This window comes from Triticum urartu, chromosome 6 (assembly GCF_003073215.2).
Source record: "Triticum urartu cultivar G1812 chromosome 6, Tu2.1, whole genome shotgun sequence".
NCBI lineage: Eukaryota > Viridiplantae > Streptophyta > Magnoliopsida > Poales > Poaceae > Triticum > Triticum urartu.
In genome coordinates, this window is record NC_053027.1 from 14,726,257 (window position 1) to 14,753,553 (window position 27,297).

The 27,297-nt window shown below is 42.2% G+C and overlaps 2 protein-coding genes across 2 annotated transcripts; one reads left to right on the plus strand and one right to left on the minus strand.

The window, feature by feature from the left end:
* The first annotated feature begins 1,148 nt into the window (after positions 1–1,148).
* LOC125515990 (high-affinity nitrate transporter 2.1-like) lies at positions 1,149–2,956 on the plus strand. The gene has a single exon (XM_048681469.1). The coding sequence runs from the start codon at positions 1,258–1,260 to the stop codon at positions 2,779–2,781; it is 1,524 nt and encodes a 507-aa protein (XP_048537426.1). The 5' UTR covers positions 1,149–1,257; the 3' UTR covers positions 2,782–2,956.
* Positions 2,957–18,094: 15,138 nt separating this feature from the next.
* LOC125515566 (high-affinity nitrate transporter 2.1-like) lies at positions 18,095–19,917 on the minus strand. Its single transcript, XM_048681058.1, has one exon. The coding sequence runs from the start codon at positions 19,814–19,816 to the stop codon at positions 18,287–18,289; it is 1,530 nt and encodes a 509-aa protein (XP_048537015.1). The 5' UTR covers positions 19,817–19,917; the 3' UTR covers positions 18,095–18,286.
* Between the last annotated feature and the right edge of the window lie 7,380 nt (positions 19,918–27,297).

Sequence of the window (27,297 nt, forward strand, 5' to 3'; positions counted from 1 at the left end):
GGTAACTACCACCGGTGATAGATAAAATTTGTCATATATATAGTGTTGTAAATGCTGATAATTTTTAATATCAATTTGGTCAAACTTTGTAAAGTTTGACTTGAGACAAATCTAATACGCGTAGTAAAAAGGACCGAAAAAAGTACTAGTAACGAATTTACCCAGCAAATAAGGTGAAACTCGTATCGCTTACACTGTCAGATGCACCATTTATCAGTACACTGTTAAGATTGAATACTTATCGTGACAGCGAAAAACAAAATACCAACGTGTGTCAGCCGACTATATATACTACATCCGTCCCGGTTTATTGGCCCCCTTTGTAATATGTGCAAAATTTTAATCAAATATTTAACTAATAAAATGTTAATACATGTCAACAAAAATTATATTGTTGAATTTTTATTTGAACATAGTTTCCATTGATATAATTTTTTATGACATGCATGTGCATTTTGTTAGTTAAATTGATAGTCAAAATTCAGCACCAAATACAATATGGATCAATAAACCAGGACGAAGGTAGTACTTATATTTACGAGCGGAGCAACTATATATAGGATATATAGTGGATTGAGTGGCAACTTTAAGGGCCGTCAACTCGATGGCTCACATGTGCCATGAGAAGAAATCATGGATGCAGTAACCCTGCAGACTACATCTAGCCCTACAGCAAAGGCAGGCAGAGTCAACTCTTGATCGTTTTCCTTAGCGTAGAAGTACGTTTGGGATACCTCAACCTGCAAGTTTTATGGCGAGATCCGATAAATCCTGCAGGATCAACTCATTGCACGGACCAGTACCTGCAAGTTGCAACGGCTAATGCAGTCTAAACAATACTATCATATAAGTAGTTGCAACGGCTAATGCAGCCCTGATAAGTTCAACAGGACAAATGTACGATCCCTGTTATTCCTTGCAATTAGTTGGGCCCCGTTAATTAAGGAACAGAAGCGGGTCAAACATATAACTAATGGCGTACACCAATGTGAACAGATCAAGGGAAAATGGGTGAAATATTTGAACGATACAAAAGCAAGCCACGGGAGCGTAGATGCCAAAGAATATGCCAGCTGAAGTGGTTGCTGCACGCTATAAATACACATCACATTGTAGTCTCTCGAGCACAAACCAAAGCCATTGCAACCTCGAGATACTTAGGCCTTAATTAGAAGCTCTTTGCATCTTAGTCCACGGCTCTGAGAGCTCCAAGAGGGAAGGAAAGAAGAAGCCTAGCTTCCAGCCTTAGGGGAAGAAATGGAGATGGAGGCCGGCTCTACCAGTGACACAGTGGCAGGCAGGTTCTCGCTGCCGGTGGACTCGGAGAACAAAGCTAAGTCCATCAAGATCTTCTCATTCGGCAACCCTCATATGCGTGCCTTCCATCTCGGATGGATGTCCTTCTTCACCTGCGTCGTCTCCACCTTCGCTGCCGCACCCCTCATCCCCATCATCCGCGACAACCTCAACCTCACCAAGGCCGACATCGGCAATGCCGGGGTTGCCTCTGTCTCCGGTGCCATCTTCTCCAGGCTAGCCATGGGTGCCATCTGTGACCTTCTTGGCCCACGCTATGGCTCTGCCTTCCTTGTCATGCTCTCTGCACCGGCAGTATTCTGCATGTCCATCATCGATGGTCCTGCTGGATACATTACTATCCGCTTCCTCATCGGTGTGTCGCTTGCCACCTTCGTGTCATGCCAATACTGGGTGAGCACCATGTTCAATAGCAAGATCATTGGGACGGTCGGTGGCTTGACGGCGGGATGGGGCGACATGGGCGGCGGCGCCACACAACTCATCATGCCTCTTGTCTTTGATGCTATCATCGCATGTGGCGCAACACCTTTCACGGCATGGCGTATTGCCTACTTTGTGCCAGGGTTGATGCTGGTGGTGATGGGCTTGCTTGTGCTCACCATGGGGCAGGACCTTCCTGACGGGAACCTGAGGAGTCTCCAGAAGAATGGCGATATGAACAAGGACAAGTTCTCAAATGTTCTTCGGGGTGCCGTCACCAACTACCGCACTTGGATCTTCGTCTTCATCTACGGCTATTGCATGGGCGTCGAGCTCACCACCAACAACGTAATCGCTGAATACTACTACGATAGCTTCCACCTTGACCTTCGTGCTGCCGGCACCATTGCTGCATGCTTTGGCTTGGCAAACATATTCGCTCGGCCTATGGGTGGCTATCTCTCTGACCTTGGTGCCCGTTACTTCGGCATGCGTGCTCGCCTCTGGAACATCTGGATCCTCCAGACCGCAGGTGGAGCCTTCTGCCTATGCCTGGGACGTGCATCCTCCCTCCCCACTTCCATCACATGCATGGTCCTCTACTCCATTTGTGTTGAGGCGGCATGCGGTGCTGTCTATGGCGTCATCCCATTCATTTCTCGACGCTCCCTCGGCCTCATCTCCGGCATGAGCGGAGCAGGCGGTAACGTGGGAGGTGGGCTCACACAATTCCTCTTCTTCACGTCGTCGCAGTACTCCACTGGCAAAGGATTACAATACATGGGCATCATGGTCATGGCGTGTACTCTCCCTGTTGCGCTCGTTCACTTCCCACAGTGGGGCTCCATGCTCCTACCGCCCAGCGCCAATGCCACCGAGGAGGACTACTATGGTGCGGAATGGACGGAGGAGGAGAAAAACAAGGGACTCCACATCGCTAGCCTAAAGTTTGCCGAGAACAGCATCTCTGAGCGTGGCAGGCGTAACGCCATCCTCGCCGCACCCGCCACCCCACCTAACAACACACCACAACACGTATGACTCAGATTTTTTTAACCTCATGTAAACCCCGTATGAAAACATGTACATGGCCCTCGGGTGGCGGTGGTGCACCCCATGACGACGGTGTGGTATGATTCCCATCCACACTGTGTGACTTTGTGGGCGCCTATCAAAACACCCTTAGAGGAGGCCCCTTAGTGTGTGTGTACATGGAGGCTAGCTAATCTTTGCTTGTATCATGTGATGAGAAGAGATCAATAAGTGGAAATTAATGCATCGTCTATACTTGCAACTTGTGTTTGCTTTTGTGAATGTACATATTTGCTTGGGAGATGAAGACTTTTGCAACAACAGTGCAACACGTCGTACAAGTACACAATTTGTCCTTGTCCTGTAGCTGGCGTAGATGACCATGGAGTGTCAACTATGAGCTAGCTACTCCTCCAAACTCGTTTACTCCAGCTAGCAAAACCTATCTGCTGAAGAATATACACCTCCTGTCTCTAGCTACCCAGCTCTTGATACATGGAGTGCCACGTATGGTCAATGGACTTTAGGTCGCCGATGACGATGCATCGAGTATACAGATAGAAGTAGCAACCACCGTACTTGATTACTGCATGTGTTCGGCCCCAATGCCTGGGACTTTATATTATCTTGGAGTGCCGCATAATAGCACATGCTTTGTAGGCTTGTAGCCACCTTGTGAAGGTTGCTTTGACGAACCGTACATCGATCTACTTTTGATCTTCACCAACCGTACATCTAAATACAACGCGCTTCCCCATTTTCATGGGACGTCAGACTTTCGATCGCCGTACCGACGTACCGTACTCTTTGTTGCACGTGCATGCAAGAGAGAGGCTGGCGACGTGTTTAGCTTAGCTCAGCTAGAGTCAACTCTTTGAGGTTCGGATCTCGTAACGAACGACCGACGTGCCCACGAATACTGCAAGGAGATCTCATATGATATGCATTGCTTATATCATATTAATGAGTTTGTAGAAGATCGCACAACTTCATAAGGAACGTACGGCGCGAAAGGGTGGCACGCAAATGAGCACGTCTCTCTACTCAACAACTACTCAGGCCATATGGTATCTTGCCTTGGACGTGTGTACGCCGTGTACTGGTTGCCATGCACTTTACACGGCTTGTTTTACGGTTCACCAACCATCTACAGCTCATGAGAGCTCAGGCTATAGATCACCCGTCCATGTTTTCAGCCAGAATATCATACTACTCCGCACACAATCAGCAGCCACCATGCGCATGTGTTGCAGCTAGAGCCAGCGACCATTTGCACGGTCGACCATGACTTTCTCTACAAGAACTAGGTTTATACGTCGTATATAGCCAGCTAAAGAGTGAAACCTGGATCGAAAGTAGCTTGCAATGCGGCGCTCCTCCTTGGAAAGCTGATGCTTTGTATATCAGAACCGTTTTAAAAACAGAACTTTTGACCACGATTTTCTTATAGACCGGCTTCAAACTGAAGTACCACGCAAAGGGGCTCATCCCTCTTATTAACAATCAGCAAACATGCATCAACTCGTATCTTTCGCGCGGGGTGGGGGGGGGGGGTCAAATTTTGTGGTGTACTTGTAAGACTCTATTTCCTTCAATAAAACTGCAGGCCTGGAGGGAGTAGGGCGTTTTGAAGGCCGTGGTCCATGGAGGCCTTAATTTTTAAAAAATAGAACATTTTCAGTTTTAAGAAATTATGAAAAAATACATATACAAGGATGTAATGTAAAATTTCATGATGAAATATCTTGAATTGTGAGCTGCAAACAAAAATCTAGGACTTTGAGGATGAACAGTACATGTGCTGAAAAGCCGCAAATTTGTTTTTTATCATGAAAAATTGCACACATGTACACTATGTCTCTCGGTATACGTGTATTTTTTTTTCAAAACAAAAACTGAAACGTAAGAGTGTGGATTTTATTTATCTTATCCAAATTAAGGCCTCCATAAAGCCCAAGCCTTCATTTAGCATTGTTGGGCTTGGAGTTTCCTTTGATTGAAAAAAAAGCACTGTGAAGTTAGCATGCGGTCGATGGACAGCACGAAGTTACCTGTGGAGTGACCCAGAGGACCTCACAGTGTCAAGTATGGGCTAGATAGTACTCTAAACTTGTTTACTCAGCAAAATGCATGCTCGAAAAAAAAAGCTAGCAAAACGTACCTGCTGAAGAGTATACACCTCCTGTCTCAAGCTAGCCAGCTCTTGATACTTGGAGTACCACGTATGGTCAATGGACTTTAGGTCGCCGATGACAATGCATCGAGAATAATACAGATAGAGGTACCAGCCACCGTACTCCGTACTTGATGATCTTGCATGTGTACGGCGACATGACCTGGGACTTTATATTATCTTGGAGTGCCGCATAATAGCACATGCATGCTTGTAGCCACCTTGCGAAGTTTGCTTTAACCAACCGTACATCGATTTATTTTTTGATCTTCACCAACCGTATGTCTAAATACAATGCACCTCCCCATTTTCATGGGACGTCATTCACACTTGCGAACACCGTACCGTACTCCTTGCGACGTGTTTAGCTCAGCTGGAGTCAACTCTTTGCAGTTCGTGTACAAAGAAGCCCGTTTGGATTTCGTAACCAACGACCGACGTGCCCATGAATATTGCAGGGAGATCTTATATGATATGCATTTGCTTATATCATATAATGGGTTTGGAGAAGAGTGATTACAGCTTCTTAAGGAACGTATGGCGCAAAAGGCCGGCACGCAAGGAACACGTCTCTCTACTCAACAAATATTTAGGCTATAAGGTATCTTGCCTTGGAAAACTTGTCCGGTTCTTGGCATTAGATTAGTGATGACGATGTGCTAGGTCAAATTCTCTGGACGTGTGCATGCCGTGTACTGGTTGCCATGCTCTTTACATGGTTGTTTCATGCTTCACGAAACCATCTACAGCTAATGAGAGCTCAGGCTATAATCAGCAACCAGTCAGCAACCACCGTGCGCTTCCATGCATGCATTGCAGCTAGAGCCAACGGTCATTTGCACGGTCTACCATGACTTTCTGTACAAGAACTACATTTAGACTTCGTAGCCAACAAAAGAGTGAAAACATGATCGAAAGTTGCTTGAAGTGTGGTGCTCCTCCTTGAAAAGCTGATGCTTTGGATATGAAAACCGTTTTCAAAGCATAACATGGACCACAATTTTCTTATAGACCGGCTTCAAACTGAAGTGCCACGCAAAGGGGCTCATCCCTCTTATTAGCAATCAGCGAACATGCATCAACACCTATCTTTCGGGGGGTCAAATTTTGTGGAGTACTTGTAAGATTCTGTTTTCTTCAACGAAACTGCGGGCCTGAAGGGAGTAGGGCGTTTTGAAGGCCGTGGTCCATGGAGGCCTTAATTTTTTTAAAAAAAATTCAGTTTTAAGAAATTCATAAAAAACATACGAATGTACAAGGATGTAATGTAAAATTTCATGATGAAATATCTTTAACTGCGAGCTGCAAAAAAAATCAAAAACTTTGAGGATGAACAGTACATTTGCTGAGCCACATATTTTTGTTCAGCTCTCATTTTAATGTATTTTATCATGAAAAATTGCACACATGTACACTATGTCTCTCGGTATATGTGTATTTTTTAAAAAAAATTGAAATGTTTTTTTGAGGGTTAAAAAATGTTGAAATGTGAAAGTGTGAATTTGATTTATCTAATCAAAATCAAGGCCTGGATAGAGCTTGGCCTTCATTTAGCATTGTCGGGCTTGGAGGCTGATTGTAAAAAAACATTGTGAAGTTAGCATGCGGTCAATGGACACCACAAAGTTACTGTGAAGTGAGTACTAATCATGCAGTGGACTCGGCATTTAAGCCGTTTTTCAATCGCTTCGCTGGGTCATCCTATATTATAGGTGTGTTGTTCTACTATTTGTTTCATATTTTTTTTCAAAACATTTAAGCCGTTAGGACCTTAACGAGCGTTAAGAAGTTCTCCAAACAACAATGATACACCCAGAGGGCAAAGAATAGTTATTTTCACCCCTTCTGTAATTACATCACTACACCATATTTTTAGGTACCGTAAATTTGTCCTACGTCCGATATGAAAATAGAATGTAAAAAAGTTATAACGGTAAAGAAATATAACGTGATGTAAAATTACAAATGTAAAAGTATAGTATAAAATATACACATGAAGGTAAATTTTGTGGTTTTATGACTCATATCTTACTTTTCTTATACCGTTTTTGTGTAGTGAATTAATATAAACATAACTGTTCCTATACTAGACATAAATTCTGAATGTAACGATGTAAAACAACCTCAGGTATAAAAGAGATAACTTATCATATTTTATATATATAAAAAGAGCCCCCTCGAACCTGTTCTTTCAATACGCAAGCATGTCACTTCAGCATGCATGTTGGTTCAACGAGATGGTATGTATTGGATTCTGTAAACACGAGACCAGAATAATGGCATTGACCAACACAGTTACCATGGCATGAATGTCATTGTGATGACGGTGGTGTGTGTGATTGCATGAGGACTGCAGGTCTGCAACAATGATGATGGCAATGCCAATTCAGTTGTGGTTGCAGAGTACTGATCTAATACTCATCTGAGTATTTTTCTTAAATCTAATAAGCGAATAGATGATCATGAAGGGATGTTTAACTATAAATACGTGAACTCATTTATTGGTATACTGAAGTCTTCTTCCGACAAGTGACTATGTGGAGCTTTTGAAGGAACAAGATAAACAAAGAAGCCTGGGCAATCGTCTATTGGCGGCAACCTACTATACATGACCTCATTGACCTGACTGAATCTTTTGATGATAGATCATTAATATGTCCTAGAGGTAAAAAGAAAAGAAAATCTGCACTCGGTACAACCGAGCATTTTATTCTTATGGAAGTGATGGACAATCTTTTGCATTATCTTGTGGCTGGCCATGTACGTATTTCACCTATAAGCATAACACATAGGCTGGCATACTTCTAAACGCATATGTATTTTTTACACTCCTAACACTTGCAATTTATATTTTTTGTATTTATAGTAGTCAAGATGTGCATTTCGCGTGCTTAACTACTGTATAAAGAGCGCTAGCTTGCTCCTACGTTTTATTCAATTTGGTTAGAACATCTAGATGGTGATGAAAAAGAAGAGAGGACTTTTTTTCCGTGAATACACAGGTTGCGTACTATTCCATTGATAGAGGGAATTAAGGGTTGTATTCCTCGAGCTGAGCTGCATACACTGCATGCCGCAGACAAGGACACGGTTAAGCAGAAGGCATGGGGATGCTCAGCCCCGAGAGTCATAGAATCAGATGACAGGCAAGATCATGTTCAATCCTCAACCACCCGCCTTAGCCCCTGACCTTATTCGTCCCTTGATGCCATACAGACACTCATCGGCGAGTATTCTAGGTTCCCAATTATGATGTTAGAGATCTGCATCATTTATTAATTCTACTTACAAAGCACTTTTAGCACATACAATAAATTTCTCACTTTTCATCTTATATTTTATACTGATAATAGCTCCTGAATTGAACATTGTGGTTACCACTATTCCTTGGAGCATATAAGATTTTCATGTATGAAATGTTTTGTTTCTAGGAATGGGGACTCTAAAATGGACGGAGGAGGAGCTAAAGTTCAGGAGCCAAATACAGCAGGCATGTTATGTATAGAGTTTGCCAGGTATTGTTGTTCATTTCAACATCCTGTTTCCGATGCATTGAATTGCTATTTCTCTAGAGCTGATCTCCTACATGCTGGTAAATATGGCCTTAAAGTGTAGGTTAGTTCGGAAACATACATGAGAATTCTATATAGGTATTTATGCATCTCGATTAAATGTGTGATCATGCTGGTATTTTTTTAACAGAAGTGAACATTGCCTGCTATCTAATAGCGTCTTATATTTGCATATTAAGTATTCACATCACGATATGATCATTTAGGCCCTTCCCGTACTTGGGATGCAACAATCGCCATACTCTAATGGCAAAGAAAGAAAGGAGAAAAAGTAGAGGATGCTCAAACAGGCTGACCCTATAAACACTACATGATTTAGTAATAGAGAGTAATAAAAGCATGGGCTTTTTCACTGATGAGATGTGTGTCAAGAAAATAAAGATATTATATTATTTTTCCTTTTATTATGCAATAAACTGTATGTTGATAGGACAGGTTTCATTCATGGTTAATATGGCCAGAACTAAGATTTACTTAGAGAAAGTGTGGCTTGCCGCTTGCATTCAATCCATGTCATACTAAAAAAAAATCTTAATTTTCCTTCATTTTTTGTTCATGAATGTTGCACTCCAGGAGATGAGAGAAACTCAGAATGGGTGCAAAAATGGTCCTAAAAACCGACAGACTCCTCAAGCTTGCAACTCTTCAAGCATTGATGGGCTTTGTATTAAATTTCTTTACTATATGACCTTTAGACTGGGGATCATCAGACAATATAGTCGTTTGTTTTATTAAATTTCCAGAATGTGGATTCGGAATTCAATATGCATATTAGTTTCATGTGTTGCTTGTTTGAGATGTGCGTTGCACGTGCACACTTATTAGTACATAGAGAGTACAAGTACATTATAAAACATATACAATACGTTGTACAAGACTACAAGTACACAATTTCTCCTTGTCCTGTAGCTGGCGTAGAAGGCGAGGCCCAGATGACCTCGGAGTGTCAAGTGTGAGCCATCAGCTACTCCTATTAACTTGTTTACTCCAGCTAGCAAAACGTATCTGCTGAAGAATATACACCTCCTGTCTCTAGCTAGCCAGCTCTTGATACATGGAGTACCACGTATGGTCAATGGACTTTAGGTCGCCGATGACAATGCATCGAGTATACAGATAGAAGTTCCAACCACCGTTCTCCGTACTTGATGATCTTGCATGTGTACGGCGACATGACCTGGGACTTTATATTATCTTGGAGTGCCGCATAATAGCACATGCTTGTAGCCACCTTGCAAAGTTTGCTTTGACCAACCGTACATCGATCTGTTTTTTGATCTTCACCAACCGTACGTCTAAATACAATACACCTCCCCATTTCAAGGGACGCCAGAGACTTTCGATCGCCGTACCGTACTCTTTGTTGCACGTGCGTGCAAGAGAGAGGCCGGCGAATAACTTTGCGACGTGTTTAGCTCAGCTTTTTTTTTTAGGCAAACGTGTTTAGCTCAGCTAGAGTCACTCTTTGAGGTTTGAGCGATCTTGAACTTTTTTTTAACATTGGTACAGACACAAGCGCTCATATATACGCGCATACATTCACCCCTATGAACGTACACACGCATACCTTATCCTTATAAGCACCTCCGAGAGAGCGATCTTGAACTTTGTGTACAAAGAAGCCCGTTTGGATTTCGTAACCAACGACCAACGTGCCCACGAATACTGCAAGGAGATCTTATATGATATGCATTTGCTTATCATATAAGGGGTTTGGAGAAGAGCCTACTGCCTACAGCTTCATAAGGAACGTACGGCGCAAAAGGGTGCCATGCAAAGCTTGTCCTGTTCCTGGCATTAGATTAGTGATGACAATGCGCTAGGTCAAACTCTCTGGACGTGTGTATACCGTGTACTGGTTGCCATGCACTTTACACGGCTTGTTTCAGGCTTCACCAAACCATCTACAGCTCATGAGAGCTCAGGCTATAGATCACCCGTCCATGTTTGCAACCCGAATATCATACTACTCCACACACAATCTACCATGACTTTCTCTACAAGATCTACATACATTTATACTTCTTAGCCAACTAAAGAGTGAAAACAGAATCGAAAGTTGCTTCCAATACGGCGCTCCTCGGAAAGTTGATGCTTTGGATATCAAAACCGTTTTAAAAACATAACTTTTGACCACGATTTTCTTTTAGACCGGCTTGAAACTGAAGTACCACGCAAAGGGGCTCGTCCCTCTTATTAACAATCAGTGAACATGCATCAATTCGTATCATTCGGGGGGTCAAATTTCGTGGTGCACTTGTAAGAATCTATTTCCTTCAATGAAACTGCAGGCCTGGAGGGAGTAGGGCGTTTTGAAGGCTGTGGTCCATAGAGGCCTTAATTTTTTTTTAAATTGAAAATTTTCAGTTTTAGGAAATTCTGAGAAAGTATATATACATATACAAGGATGTAATATAAAATTTCACGATGAAATACCTTGAATTGCAAGCTGCAAACAAAAATCTAGGACTTTGAGGATGAACAGTATGTGTGCTGAAAAGCCGCAAATTTGTTTTTTATCATGAAAAATTGCACACATGTACACTATGTCTCTCGGTATACGTGTATTTTTTTCAAAAAAAAAACTGAAACGTAAGAGCGTGTATTTGATTTATCTTATCAAAATTAAGGCCTCCATAGAGGCCAGCCTTCATTTAGCATTGTTGGGCTTGGAGGCTCCTTTGATTGAAAAAAAACATTGTGAAGTTAGCATGCAGTCGATAGACACCACGAAGAGTGTCAACTATGAGCTAGATAGTCCTCTAAACTTGTTTACTCCAGCTAGCAAAACGTATGCTCTCGAAAAAAAAGCTAGCAAAACGTACCTGCTGCTGACGAATATACAGCTCCTGTCTCAAGCTAGCTCTTGATACATGGAGTACCACGTATATATGGTCAATGGACTTTAGGTCGCCGATGACAATGCATCGAGAATAGTACAGATAGAAGTACCAACCACCGTACTCCGTACTTGATGATCTTGCATGTGTACGGCCCCAATGCGTGGGACTTTATATTATCTTGAAGTGCCGCATAACAGCACATGCTTGTACCCACCTTGCAAAGTTTGCTCTGAACAACCGTTCATCGATCTATTTCCTTATCTTCACCAACCGTACGTCTAAATCCAATGCACCTCCCCATTTTCATGGGACGTAAGACTTTCGATTGCCGTACCGTACTCCTTGCGACGTGTTTAGCTCAGGTGGAGTCAACTCTTTGAGGTTGGAGCGCTCTTGCGTTTCGTTTACAAAGAATCCCGTTTGGATTTCGTAACCAATGACCGATGTGCCCACCAATACTGCAAGGAGATCTTATATGATATGCATTGCTTATCATATAATGGGTTTGGAGAAGAGTGATTACAGCTTCATAAGGAACATACGGCACAAAAGGGTGCCACGGAAAGGAACGCGTCTCTCTACTCAACAACTATTTAGGCTATAAGGTATCTTGCCTTGGAAAACTTGTCCGGTTCTTGGCATTAGATTAGTGATGACGGTGCGCTAGGTCAAATTCTCTGCACTTTACATGGCTTGTTTCACACTTCACCAAACCATCTACAACTAATGAGAGCTCAGGCTATAGATCACCCGTCCATGTTTGCAGCCATCATACCACTCCACACACAATCAGCAACCAGTCAGCACCACCGTGCGCTTCCATGCATGCATTGCAGCTAGAGCCAACGACCATTTGCACGGTCTACCATGACTTTGTCTACAAGAACTACATTTAGACTTCGTAGCCAACAAAACAGTGAAAACAGGATCGAAAGTTGCTTGCAGTGCGGCGCTACTCCTTGAAAAGCTGATGCTTTGGATATGAAAACCGTTTTCAAAACATAACTTTGACCACAATTTTCTTTTATAGACCAGCTTGAAACTGAAGTGCCACGCATTGAGGTTCATCCCTCTTATTAGCAATCAGCGAACATGCATCAACTCCTATCTCTCAGGGGGCCAAAATTTTGTGGAGTACTTGTAAGTCTCTATTTTCTAGTACAATGAAAATGGGGCCCTGGAGGGAGTAGGGCATTTTGGAGGCCTTAATTTTGAAAATTCAAAATTAATCCTTTCGATGCCATGAAGTTACCTATGGAGTGAGAAGTAATCATGCAGTGGACTCAGCATTCTCAATCACATGGATAGTTAGATAAAAAGTTGATGTTTGGATATCAAAACAGTTTCTAAAATATAAGGGCACCTTCAACGCTATACCCTATTTGGTGCTCTTTACAACCATTTGTCAAGTGAGCGACTGACTAAATTTCACAGAGCTAGCGAGGCGAGTGATTGACTGTGCCAATCCCATTTAGCTCGTTAGCCATTTGTACAAGATTCCAATTTGGGAAGATTCTGACTCTGATTTTCCTGGTTTAGGAACTTTCTAGGACGTTCCGGTCAGTTTTTTGTTTTTCCTTTTTGTTTTTACTTACTAGTTTTTACTAGGGTTTTTCAGTTTTTCTTATTTCCATTTAATTGTTTATATTTTACTTTTATTTGAAAATGATCACATTTTATAAAAAGCATTCTCATTTTCCTGTTTTTTAAAGATTAAAAAAACAATTCTTATTTAAATGAAAGTTCAAACTTTTGAATAGTATTCAAAATATAAAAAAACCACAAAGTTCTTAGAAATGATCTCGTTTTATAAAAATGTTCATATATTGTTTTAAATGTTCACAAAATTCAAGGTCTGGTTGCTGATAGGCAATGGTGCCCAGCACCACCTCCGGCTATCTGGGCCCGGCCCGACTCGCCCCAATGATAGGTCTGCCAGACCGCCACCGTGTGGCCGGCATCCAAGGCGACGACCCAGAGGACCTTGTAGTATCAACCATAAGCCAGCTAGTCCTATAACTTAACATTTGCTTACTCCAGCAGTCCAGCTAGCAAAACCTTCCAGCTGACAAGAATACACCTCCGGTCGCTAGCTAACCAGCTCTTGATTCATGTAGATGTAGTAAGCATGTTCGCAGGTCTTACTTTGTAGGTTACCGATGACGATGCCCACGGTCCCTAATGCATGGGCCTTATATTATTGAACGTGTGCTTGTTGCCACCTTCCAAAGTTTGCGCCGACCTGAGACTAATTGCTCTGCACCTTTAAACCAGTCGGTACTCGGTAGCAACTGTTTTGATCTCCATACATGTACGAGTCGATGGCAAATTAATGGGACTTGAGACTTCAGATCGCCGTCCATGCTAGCGATAGCCAACTCTTTGAACGGTTCTCTACATTGATTTGTGTCACAAAGAAGTCCGTTTGGCTTTCGTAACCAGCAAAGGTGCCCACGAATACCGCAAGGAGATCTTAATCGCCAAGGAGGTCATCTCTCTAATCAGCTGAAGTTCCGCGCAAAGGAGGTCATCTCTCTAATTAGCACTTATCAAACATGCATCAACTCCTATCTTTCGGGTATCAAATCTTAGAGGAGCAGCTAGCCATGAAATTATCTCTGGAGTGAGAAGAAATCGTGCAGTGCACCAACAATCTGAATCACATAGATAGATGGATAGCTTATCGTAGTGTACGTAGTTTTGCACCCCTGGGAAAATTCAACGGGAGACGTACCTGTATTTTTCTTTTTAACACACAAGTCCCTGCTATAAGCAAATGAAGACGTCAATTATTTAACTATAAGCATCAATTGATGACGATGTTCGATTTGTATCTTAGCTAAGATTCAGCTTTGTCCTCTTCTCGCCGAAAGTCACCCTTTCACGTATTTTTCTTTGAGTGCGACGCCGTAAGATTTTCAAGAATATATATATGCCCGCTGCATATCGTTTTCATCAAACTTGTGTACATCATGCTGAAAGTACATCTTTGGTCGCTGGCTACAACTTGCTGCCAACTAACGGAGTGTCATGACGATGGGTGTACGTACGGCCAGAATCCATATATGGCTTTAGACTATGATATGACAACCAGCACCAACAATCGTTTTCACCAACGTTGGTCAATCCTGAGTACCACCCTATTGAATTGACTAAGCAACAAAACGTGAAGCAAATACCGGGGATTTGTAGCACATGGGGGTGGGCCATTTTTTTTCTTTTCGCTTTAAATTTTTAATATTTCATACCTTTTGAATCAAAAGTTCAAATGAAGTACTCTTTGCATATTCATGTTCTTGGTGACGAGGGAGGGCTTTCAAATGATATCTATTTTGAATATGTTTTGATGAGTTTTAAATTTTTTGTTAAGTTTCAACTTCTAAAACTTAGTACGAGCGACTAGCAAAACCGTAAGTTACAGAACCCGCGACAAGAAAATTGTTTCAACTTCTAAATCTTGGTACGAGCGACCAAAAATATCATAAGTTTTGGCAATTAAAACTTAAAACTTGTCATGTGCTTGTGCGGGATCCAATGACTTTAAGGATCACGACTCAATCGGGCGGTCAGTACCATACCGTACAATTAATTCCATGTGCATGCTCGGGCCATGGTGCACCGTGCATGTACTTGCAGCTAGAGTCAATTCTTCGAATGCACTGTTAGTTTGACTTGTACTACCTACGGGCTACGGCTACCTAGTCGATTTCACCATTGTTGGACAAAATGTGGTATATCACTATATAATATGTTATTAGAATCTGAAGATATGATGCAGACTAGCACAGAAAGCAATGGAAACGACGGAACACAGACTGAAAATACAGTATTCTTGGTCCTTAACATGGTTGGCTGTACATGTTCTTATCCTCAACCGGCCAGAGAACCAGCCAAGTAAGATGACCAAGCACAACCAGAAAAATCTTGCACGCGATTGAATTGGACTTTAATTAAACGGTGTAAACTAGCCCTTAGACCTGATGTCTAGTTTGACCACTCCATCTCGCTAGAGTGATCCATATCTACTCGAGAAAGTGTAGTACAGAAGACTTTAAGAGCACATGAACTCGCCAAAGTGGAGTACTAGAAGACTTTAAGAGCACATGAACTCGCAAAATTAGGTCACCACTCACAGGAATACATCTTTCGTGTGCTCCTCATCGGCGCCACAAAGGACGCCATCAGGACAGATAAGTGCCACAAAGATCTTTTTGCATCTACCGATGTTATCACCACCATGATGATTACCATTTAAACACCTAGACACAAACTTGTTATGTGTGAGGTATCACCCCCCCCCCCCCCCCCCCCCCCACCCACCCCACTTCAACACGCACACGCACACCTTCCACCCCCTCCCCCTTCCAATGTCAGAGCATCCATTTGAGACAACAACGCAGGTGACGCAGGCCAAGGACTTTGGACATCCTTTTGGTGTAGAAACACATGCTTATGTGTGATAGGATCTTTTTATTACTTTTTGATGCCAAGACTTGTTGATGCTTCTTGGTTAGTGATATGTATTGCTACCTCCGGCCATTAATACGACCTTCACAATTGTTTCATCATCATTCTGGCGTATTCTTATTTGACACATGAATAAGGCCAAACCGCCATGTCATGCCTCGGCTGTGATTATATACACACATAAACATAATTTCTCTTGGAAGGTGCCTAAGAGCATGCATGAATATGTATACTAGAGATAGATTATTTCATCGCAAGAAAATTATGTAGTAATGAATTCTATAAAGATATAAAATATATGAATCTGAGCAAGACTTCTATCTAAAAGAAAGAGGTGCCCCCATGAAACTCTTAATTGCACTTGAGATCATGTAATCCCTTCTATAAAAAAAATCACTCTTCCAAATATTAAAGAAAACTTCCACGCAAATGATTTTCAATATCTTTCCAGATTTCAAGTTTCCTAAACATCGCAACTAATTTGTGTGCCATGGAAAAATAATGTACTCAATCCCCTTTTCAAAATCTTAAAATACTACTATAAATGCCACTTTTGTTATTTTCACACAGAGAAATCCATGTCCCCCCATAAAACTTGATGGCATGTGAGATGTGACACACTCTAAGATCTACACATTATACTGTTTTTTGATATTTCTATAACTTTTCAACTAAACTTTGAATTTTCTGAAAAAGAGAATGGTGATCCAGAGTAATAAAAGTCTAGTGCCGGCACTCATGTGGTCAGATTCACTCTAATATTTACACACAAGATTATTTTTGTTTTTATTTAAAAAACCTTTTCAACTCAATTCTAGAATTTTGTGAGAAGTAGAATATTGTGATCCATATACAATAAAATTTACTGATGGTGCTTCCTAGGGTATATATTCACACAATATCTACACACCAGATTGTTTTGGATTTCCACGAAAATCATTTTTCAATTTTTGTAGAAACTTTTCAACTCAATTTGAATATTTTGAGGAAAAATGAATATCGTGATCTGAGAAAATATATTCCGCTCCTAGCGGCCAGAATCATTCTAATATCTACACACTAGATTTCTTTTAAATCAACTCATGTTTTGAAATTGACAAAACAAATAATCAAGTGATCCAGAGAACAAAAATATCCGGTCACTTCTTCGGAATCAATCATGGTGTCGACGTGGGTAATGTCACCTCTTGCATATGCTTATACGGGCGGTGCTAATGTCAACTCTTTGCCTGCTTGCATATTTATGTGTTAATCACCATAGAGTACTTGTTTTGATCACTGACTCTATTGACATTTTGTCTCCTTTTTGTTGGCAATCTCGACTTATTTTTCTCTCAAACGCACCTACTCTATAGACGGAATTGCTTAGAGAAAATGCACTTGTCCTGTTGCTAGCTAGTAGATATTAGTTTATGTAGTAGATAGCTGATCTCAATGCCAGCTAATGAGAGCTCAGGCTATAGATCACCCACCTTTCATGCTAGAATATAATAGTTGTCCGTATGCTTCCATAGCAACGGCACCGTACAGCCGTACGCTGCCGCTAGGGTCAACTCTTTGAATGGCTCTACACTTTGGACTTCGGTGAAGTAAGTACCTGGAAAGTGCAACGTATGGCACTATGGCAGAGAGGAGTTTCACTTCCATCTCTCTTAGAGTATCAGATAAGTAGCAACGCTTTTAGTAGATGACAACACTTACTTAGCAACACCAACATATGGACAGACAACCTACTCACAAACTAATCCGAGGGCTCAAACATTCAATGTAAAGCTTCTATCGGACTAAATAACCAGTTTGGTAGTGCCAAAAAATTAAGTAAATGAGCTAGTTTGCATAGCTTATATGGATCACTCCGCGACGGATCCTTATTTCTAATAGCAGCGTGTCAGAGCTGGATTGCCATGTAACCTAAAGTCTCACGGTGCTCCATATAGTATCAAGAGCATGTGGTCTCCTAAACTTGCTTACTCAGGAGCTAGTAAAGCTACCTGCCGAAATAAAATACACCTCCTGTCACTAGCAAGGCAGCTCTTGACCGATGTGTTAGTTAACAAGTAGCAGCGCTCCGGCATGTGGTCTTACATACAGTTCATATAGTACTACTCCAAAGTCACCGTCTGTCGCCAAACTCGATCGGACAAGGGAAAATAGGAGTACAAGTTGCAAAACGTTGCAACTCAATCAAATTACAAGTGCACAAAAGGAAATTTAAGGACACACAAGGAGTCAGAACAATACATATTCACATATGATATCTTCTCATAACATATTACAAGCCCTTATTGCAGACCAAGGCCTCCTCTATTGGGATTTTGGTAAGTGCCCCAAAAGTCATGTGGTGTGGGTGGAAAACATACCACACCGTCCTAATGGGGTCTACCACCTCGATCCCAGGGGCATGTACGTCTGTATATACAGGGTCCGTACACACACTAGAGTAAAAAAAAACCGAAGACTTATACGTGCTGGGGCGTGTTGTTTGGTGGGCTGGAAGGTACGGCGAGGATGGCATTGCGTTTGCCACGCTCAGAGATGCTATTCTCAGCGAACTTTTGGCCGGCAATGTGGAGGCCCTTGCTCTTCTCCTCCTCGGTCCACTCGGCACCGTAGTACTCCTCCTCGGTGGCGTCAGCGCTTGGAGGGAGGAGCATGGAGCCCCACTGCGGGAAGTGAACGAGCGCGACAGGAAGCGTGCACACCATGATCATGATGCCCATATACTGGAGTCCTTTGCCGGTGGTGTACTGGGATGATGTGAAGAAGAGGAATTGTGTGAGCCCTCCACCGACATTACCACCAGCACCGCTCATGCCAGAGATTAGCCCGAGGGAGCGGCGGGAGACGAAGGGGATGACACCATAGACCGCGCCGCATGCAGCCTCGACACAAATGGAGTAGAGGACCATGCATGTGACGGAGGTGGGGAGACTGGATGCGCGACCAAGACAGATGCAGAAGACTCCACCGGCTGTCTGGAGGATCCAAATGTTCCAAAGACGGGCACGCATGCCGAAGTAGCGAGCGCCAAGGTCGGAAAGGTAACCTCCCATTGGCCGTGCAAAGATATTTGCCAAGCCAAAGCTAGCTGCGATGGTACCAGCAGCGCGGAGGTCGAGGTGGAAGCTGTCGTAGTAGTACTCGGCGATGACGTTGTTGGTGGTGAGCTCGACGCCCATGCAGTAGCCATAGATGAAGACAAAGATCCATGTACGATAGTTGGTGACGGCACCCCGGAGAACCTTGGAGAACTTGTCTTTGTTCATGTCACCATTTTTCTGAAGGCTCCTTAGGTTGCCGTCGGGAAGGTCTTGCCCCATGGTGAGCACAAGCAAGCCCATCACCACCAACATCATTCCTGGCACGAAGTAGGCGATGCGCCATGCTGTGAAGGACGTCGCACCACATGCCAAGATGCCGTCGAAGACAAGAGGCATGATGAGTTGTGTGGCACCGCCACCCATGTCACCCCAACCCGCTGTCAAGCCGCCGACCGTCCCGATGATCTTGCTATTGAACATGGTACTAATCCAGTACTGACATGACACAAAGGTGGCAAGAGAGACACCAATGAGGAAGCGGATAGTGATGTATCCCCCAGGACCATCGATGACAGACATGCAAAACACCGCTGGTGCGGAGAGCATGACGAGGAAGGCACAGCCGTACCGCGGGCCAAGGAGGTCACATATTGCACCCATGGCCAGCCTTGAGAAGATGGCGCCGGAGACAGAGGCGACCCCGGCGTTGCCAATGTCGGCCTTGGTGAGGTTGAGGTTGTCGCGGATGATGGGGATGAGCGGCGCAGCGGCAAAGGTGGAGACGACGCAGGTGAAGAAGGACATCCATCCGAGGTGGAAGGCGCGCATGTGTGGGTTGCCGAAGGAGAAGATCTTGATGGACTTGGCCTTGTGCTCAGAGTCCACCGGCAGCGAGAAGTGGATGGGCGCCGCAGTTGCGGCAGCCGGGGAGCCAACCTCCGTTTCCATATCCTCTTGTTCTGAGGCTGGGGAGACGGGGAGCTTTGCTTGCTCCTTGGAGCTGAGCTGAAGTGTGGACTAGGAGGCAAGGGGTAGCTCTAGGTATCAAGGTTCTGATGCTTGAGTTGCTGCTCGAGAGACTACAAGGAGGTATGTATTTATAGACCAGGAGCAGCTTCGGTTTGGCATATGCTTCCTGGGTTTCCTTTGTCTCTTTCAATCGTTTTCCTTCATTTGCTAAAATTAATGCACATCTTTTGTTATATGTTTGACATTTTTCTGCTCCTTAATTAACATAGTAACTTAGTAAGAAGTTGTTGCAACGATTGTACTACATGAAGATACTATATATGCAGTGCAGGGCATTATATGCAGTGTGCAAGTACTTACAGGACAGTGCAAACAGTTGACACTGTAAGTAAAGGGTTTATTCGATCTGACTGCGAAACTTGCAGGTTGAGATATTCCTAAACGTACTTGATCCTACGCTAAGTACAAATCAAGAGCTCTTTCTTTTTTGCAAAGATGTACTTGTATAGATCATGAGTTGACTCTAGGTAACTGCAGAGCTAGCTACAGTACGTGTTGTGTTACTGCAAACCGTGTGAAGAGTTGACGGTGGAGAAATGTTAATTTGCCTATTGTAGTTGCACATGCAGGTGCTAGCTGTGGTAGCAGTAGTTGTAATATTATGTGAGTAGTACTAGTATTAATCAAGATCTAGCTTGCGGCTAGCTGGTACTCCCTCCGTCCGTCCAAAAAAGTTTGTACCAAGCTTATCTCTTAAATGGATGTATTTAGCACTAACTTAATGCTAGATACATTCATTTAAGGGATAAGCTTTTTCGGACAGAGAAAGTAGTAATTAAGACTAGTTTAAGGTTTATACAGCGCCAAACAAGTTTGGGAGAGAACCAATTGACCAAAGTTTAGAGGACATTGTTAGTGAAAGCGAACGCCGTGGAAGGAGCTCATGTAATTACTTGCAAGTAATGCGAAAGTACTATTCTGCTCCCGAGCTCAAATGCACCCATATGAACAATAAAATAAAAAATAGTTAAAAATTCCAAAAAAATCTGAATTTTTTTTGTGATAAACTTTGACAAATGTTGTACGCTTGCGAAGTTTCAGCACGAAATGACATTCGTGGAAGACGTGGCCAAAAAAACAAAATTGTCACTCCAAAATGTGTTCAAAACTAGCATTTTTGGAACATTGATTTTGTTTTTTTGGCCACAACTTCCACAAATGTTATTTCGTGCTGAAATTTTGCAAGCATGCAAAACATTGGTCAAAGTTTAATTACCCTAAAAAATCAGAATTTTTTGAATTTATTTACTATTGTTTTCGATTTTACTGTTCATGAGGGAGCATTTGAACTCGGGAGCATATACTCCATGTCCCAAGTAATAGCCTATGACAATCGTTGAGCTTATCAGGGTTGCGAAGCTACCTACGTACTATATGAAAAGCTTATACGTGAATGGTTCAAATCAGTCACCAGAGATGCAATCCAAACGTACAACTCCTATGTGTTGACGTCGATAAGCGATCCAAGAGTTGACGCTGTGATCTGTGTGGACAACCATTAGCCCAGGCCAGGCGTTACACACATGCAAGAGTACGGATGAGTGTTGTGTTGGTACCTCGTCATCGATCCTTGGGCAAACTGGACCGATCCTTCATTATACTCTACTAGCTAGCTGTCGTCGAGATGTACATATCTGGAGATCCACAAGATATCGTAAGTATATCGCTTCATCTTAATTTATTATCATAGCAGGTTAAGGTTCAGGAGCTGAGTAAGTCCACGACGTGTTTTCCGTGCGTGATTCCCGCCGGGTGTGGAAGTCAAATTTGCTAGCTTCAGTAAGTGCACATGCATGCACACACGTTGAATTCAAGAGCACGCACGTACGTAAGGGCCGGATCGGTCCATATCAAGCCGGCTGGGAATTTGTAAAACGACGATGTAAAAGTGTCACCGACAGTAACTGGCCGTGGGTTTTGCATACGCCAAAAGAGTGTAGGGGACACAAGTTGAGTAGTGGTAATTAACTAGTAACAGCCTAATCAGTTGAAAAGGAGAGCTACCGATCAAGTGGACGTTTATAATTGTAGGTGCACCGTACAAGATCAGTTGACTCTTGGAACACACCACACCAGCACATCCAACTGTACGGTGGCAACAAAAGTCAGGCTCCGCTCATAGAATAATTATTAGGTGGCGGCATCAAAGTGGCGTCGATCTGTCCCCACCTGTTGAGCTTACATATCTCCGGGCTGCTGAACCACTTATAGGAGATAAGCTATATATTTGAATGGGACTGCACGCTTAAGTCAAAATATACGGACACGGTCAGACTTTAGGTTACCGATGACGATATGCAGCTAGAATTTCGATGCATATACTCCCTCCGTTCGGAATTACTTGTCGCGGAAACGATGTATCTAGACATATTCTAATTCTAGATACATCTATTTCTGGGACAAGTAATTCCGAACGGAGGGAGTACTAGCATGGAACCACACCTCTCCGTACTTGGTGATCTTGTGCGACGAAAAGAAAGAGAAAATTAGTCTCTCCATCCTATGCAAGCAAACAGCAAGCGTAGGGTGGCTGCTACGGAAACGTACGGAGTGTAATATCCTGGATTCAAAGGTGGGTGATCTATAGCTTGAACTCTCATTTGCTGCCATCGAGATCCTTAGCCAGTCCAAAGAGTTGACATCAGCCACGCCGTTCAGGAGCAAGAGTACGGATTGGTCACCTATGGTGGTTGATGCGGATCGGACCGTATTGTAAACTTCCAGTCGAGGGCAGCCACGTAGTAACGCTCTTGGATTTACCATGACTAACCGTGATGCACGCAAAGAGTTTTTTTCTTTTTGGATTCTGATAAGTAACAATGTCAGGTATGAGCACATGATAACTTCCAGTCGACGGTGAGTTTAGTGACGCGAGGATGGCAAGTCGCTCTTCAGTTTATTTTTGACTGAACTTGTCATGTGTACTGAAAACTGCCATCCTTGCATGTCTGAAATTGCCATCGAAAAACGCCAGGACTAGAGTGTCATGCACCTACTGCATGGTACTTGTCATTTGAGTTTCTTTTTGGATCTGTCTAGGGTATATCTAGACGTACCCTAAGTATTGCACATCTAATTGACACAATTAAACACAAAAAAGGAAGAAAAATACACACATAAATCTGAGCGTAAAATCAATGACATATTACTTAGATGTGCATTATTTTATACTCAGTGAACTAAACACTCTTATATTTATTTACAAAGGGAGTACACATTTAGATGTGATTTAGCACACCTGTTTCTTTTTATTGGATTCAACTTCTTCCACCTAATCCCATCATACGGGACAGGTGGCTACTGCGGCAACATCAAAGAGGTGTTTCCCTCTATAGGTTTGTGTGTGCGACACGCATACTGTTTATCTTGGGTCATCGTTCTCTCCTCTGTAAATTGGAGGACGACCAATCGAGTGGTAAGAAGGATTTACTCGAGATGTATTTCCAAAATTTTACATTCTTTTAGTAAAATTAAATACAACTGTCCTAGCTGGTACTCCCTTTTTCTCAGTTTACAGGGCGTGCGCGTACTCCTAAGTCATCAATTTGACCAACCTAATACAAGTCATATATTACAAAAAATATACCAATATAAACTTCAGATGTTTTATTTTCAAACGGTATAATTTTTGTGTCATACAGTTCATATTATCTTTACCTCTCTCTCTCTCTCTCTCTCTCTCTCTATATATATATATATATATATATATATATATATATATATATATATATATATATATATATATATATGGGACACCTAGGTGCATGGGGCACCTTGCCTACAAACCGTCGGATTACACTAAGATGTGTGCACTTGTATTAGTACTAGAACTAATGCCTTAAATGTTGACTCTGTCATTAGGAAAGAATTATTGCTTGATATGGACACTTAATGCCCTCATTAAACAAGAAAGAGAAAATTAGCAATTAATGATCCATGCATGGTACGTGCACTAAGATATTGTAGGTATGTCTTCAAGGCATATATATGTATTAAAAATTAATTTGTGCATACAATATCTTAGGTATTTGTATATATCTAGTCATTTACTAATTCATATACCTAGTCACGTACTAATTCATATACCTATAAAAATCGTATAACTAGTCACGTACTAACTTTTTCATATACCTAGTCAAGATCTTACGTATATGTAAATTGTACTATTTCTGGATATATCCCCAATATCATTTATGGGTATATCTCAAAATATTTTACGTGTGTTAAAAAATAGTGTATTATTTTTTGGGTTATGTACCATTCAAAGTATATCAGTTTTGTGTATATCTCCAAAGCATGCATGTATTGAAAAAGAGTTTGCGGGTATGATATCTTACGTCCATGTACGTACGAAAAAACCGCACGTGGGTATTGATATGCAATCGGACATTACTTAGACTAAAAAGAATTGTGCGTGGGTATATGTACATAGGAAAAAAATCATGTGTGGGTATCAGCATGCATCATATATTCCTAAAAGTAAAAATAATTAGGATCACATTTATATTATTTGTTCATCTTATTTTGTATAGAAATATTAGTTGGTAAAAGTGTGAACCGGCCTTAACTTTTTTTTAATACTAGATACCTTGAAAAGTAAAACATCAGAAAACTGCATAATATACGTCGTAATTATACATACAAACATTTGTGATGATATTTTGTATAGTTTGGTCATATTGGATACCTTAAAAATTAGAGCGTATATACATACCCTTTTTGTTTGGAAAGGAATCATTGCAAGGAAATCAGTAGTATATATTTTTGGAAAGCAATCACTGCCTATTAAAATTTATAGCGTACGAAAACAAAATTTGGAAAGTCAAATGTCATGGATTGTACATCATGCACCATGAATACCACTTGCTATAACGAGCATCAAGGTGCCCAGGCACCTAGATGCCCCAAATATATATAAAGCAAATTGGGTTTATTTCGTCCGTCATGGCATTTTTCAGAAAAGTCCCTCTATTTTAGAGAATTCAACCCGCAGTCCTGTTTTAAGTTAAAACGAATCGTTATTTTCGTATTTTACATAAAAGTCCCTGTCTTTTCTTGAAATCAACCCACCGTCCGGATTTAAGTCACACCCGAACCGTTATTTTCCATTTTTTAAACCCCCCCTGATGTTTTAGGTAATTCATCCGCGGATCATATTTAAGTCAAACAAATGCTTTTTAAAATTATACATATCTTTTAAACCGTAACTCCGATTTGAACATGTTATATATGAAATTTGATTAGAAAAATATATAGAATATGAATATGAGAATATTTTTACCTGTTAAGTATTTTTAAATATTATTTTGGAATATATTTGAGTCAAACCAAATGATTTTCTAAATTATCTGTATCTTTTAAACCGTAACTTCGATTTTAACATATTATGTAATTTTATTAGAAAAATGTGTGGAATCTAAATATGATGTTAATTTTACCTATTAAATATTTTTAAAATATTGTTATGGAAGCAAACTTGTAATTTATAGCGCAAGATTCATTTTTTTTCGTACCGGCGGCGATCCGGATTGTAAATAAACACCCCACTATAACCATATACGAAAAAGTAAACATCGATAACTACACATGCATACGTCTGAAAAATGTCGCAGGGGAAAACAACAGATTTCTCATCGCAAGAGAGAGAGAGAAAGCGAGCGAGAGAGAGAGGGAGAGGGAGAGAGAGACGCTTTAGGATTAATCATATTCAACACACGTTTTTTGTTGTTTTGTGTGAGCACCGAGGCAATCGTCGAAGAGGGTGAGAAGGAGGATAAGTGGTGACACAAATATGATGCCTCGGAAAAATAAAAAAGATGGACCTATTGTGGTCTTGAGTGATGGTTGTTGAGTTACGAGCGTGCGTTATGTTTTCTCTCCCGTTGCAATGCACGGGCTCTTTTGCTAGTAGTGATAAAATTGGTAACCTAGGTATACGCGTAGAACTTATAAACTGAAACGGAGGAAGTACAAACATGACTATGATCAGCTGTATTAACAACATTAGGCCAGGCCTTACACATGCAAGAGTCTGGATGAGTGTTGTGTTGGTACCTCGTCATCGGCACTTGAACAAATTGGATCGATCCTTCCTTATACTAGCTGTCATCAAGATTTATCTAGAGATCGATCGTCAAGATACGTATCTCATTCACCTTAATTTATCAGAGCAGGTTAACTAGCTGAGTCAGCAGGGCTTGTACTGTTGCAGGCACGTCGTGTACGTAGCTGCGAGTCAGCGACGTGTTTTCCGTGCGCGATTCCCGGCCTGTGTGGAAGTCAAATTTGCTAGCCTCAGTCAGTGCACATGCATGCATGCACGTTGAATTCAAGATCCGTCGATATCAAGCCGGTTGGCAAATGGTAAAACGACGAAATAAAAAGTGTCACCGACAGTAACTGGCCGTGGGTTTTGCATACGTACTGTTAACTAGTCGCCAAAAGAGTGTAGGGGACACAAGTTGCGTGGTTGTAATTTGAAAACTAGAGCTACCGATCAAGTGGATATATAAAATTGTAGGTGCACCGTACAAGATCAGTTGACTCTTGAAAAACACCAGCACATGGATGCAACTCTACGGTGGCTGGCTGCGTCTTCATCGGTTCATAGACAAATTATTAATTGGCGGCATCAAGTTGCGTCTGTCTGTCCTCCGCCGTCGGGCCTATCTCTGGGCTGCTCAACCACTTATATGAGATAAGCTATATTTTTGAATGGGACTGCACGTTAAAAAGTCGTTAAGTGCATGCACAGTTGTTGCAAGTACAGAGCCGTGCAAAGTGTTTTTTTTAAAAAAAAAAGGAGGATGACCCCCGGCCTCTGCATCTGAGCGATGCATACAGCCACTTTATTAATTATTCTCACAAGACCTTATAAAGTCATACAACAGCAAGACTAAAGTCACCGTCTAAGCAACAACTGTCGCTACACCTATCCAATTGATGAAGGGGCGCTGATAGCCTGGGCCTAATATCAAACAGATATCGTAGCCAAATATAAACATCTAAGACCCGAGGTCCCAACCAGGACGCCTGCCTGGTATGGGGCACCTCCTAGTCCGGCGCACTCCTCAATCAGGACGCCTGCCGGGTATGAGGCCGCCGCAGCCACCTTCCACGAGTCCATCTTCAGAGCTGTACTGTTGCATCTACCATGCCAGGTCTCTCTGCCATCGACGCCACCATGATGCCAGACAGCGTCGTCCTCCTGCGCGAGTCCATCCTCCCACATCGAACTCCGAATCTGCACTGCGCCACGCCGTCAAGATCCGTCGCCATCAATGTATGGATGAAGCACCGCTCCACCAAAGAAACCATCCGCTAGTCCTGCGAAGCAAGGCGCAACACCAAGTAGAAGACCGAAGTCGCATGGCCACCACGCCACCAGCAGCCCCGCCACC

What these genes read in the sequence shown, in the direction of transcription:
- LOC125515566 (XM_048681058.1), bottom strand. Translation starts at nt 19,816, where the DNA reads ATGGAAACGGAGGTTGGCTCCCCGGCTGCCGCAACTGCGGCGCCCATC.
- LOC125515990 (XM_048681469.1), top strand. Translation starts at nt 1,258, where the DNA reads ATGGAGATGGAGGCCGGCTCTACCAGTGACACAGTGGCAGGCAGGTTC.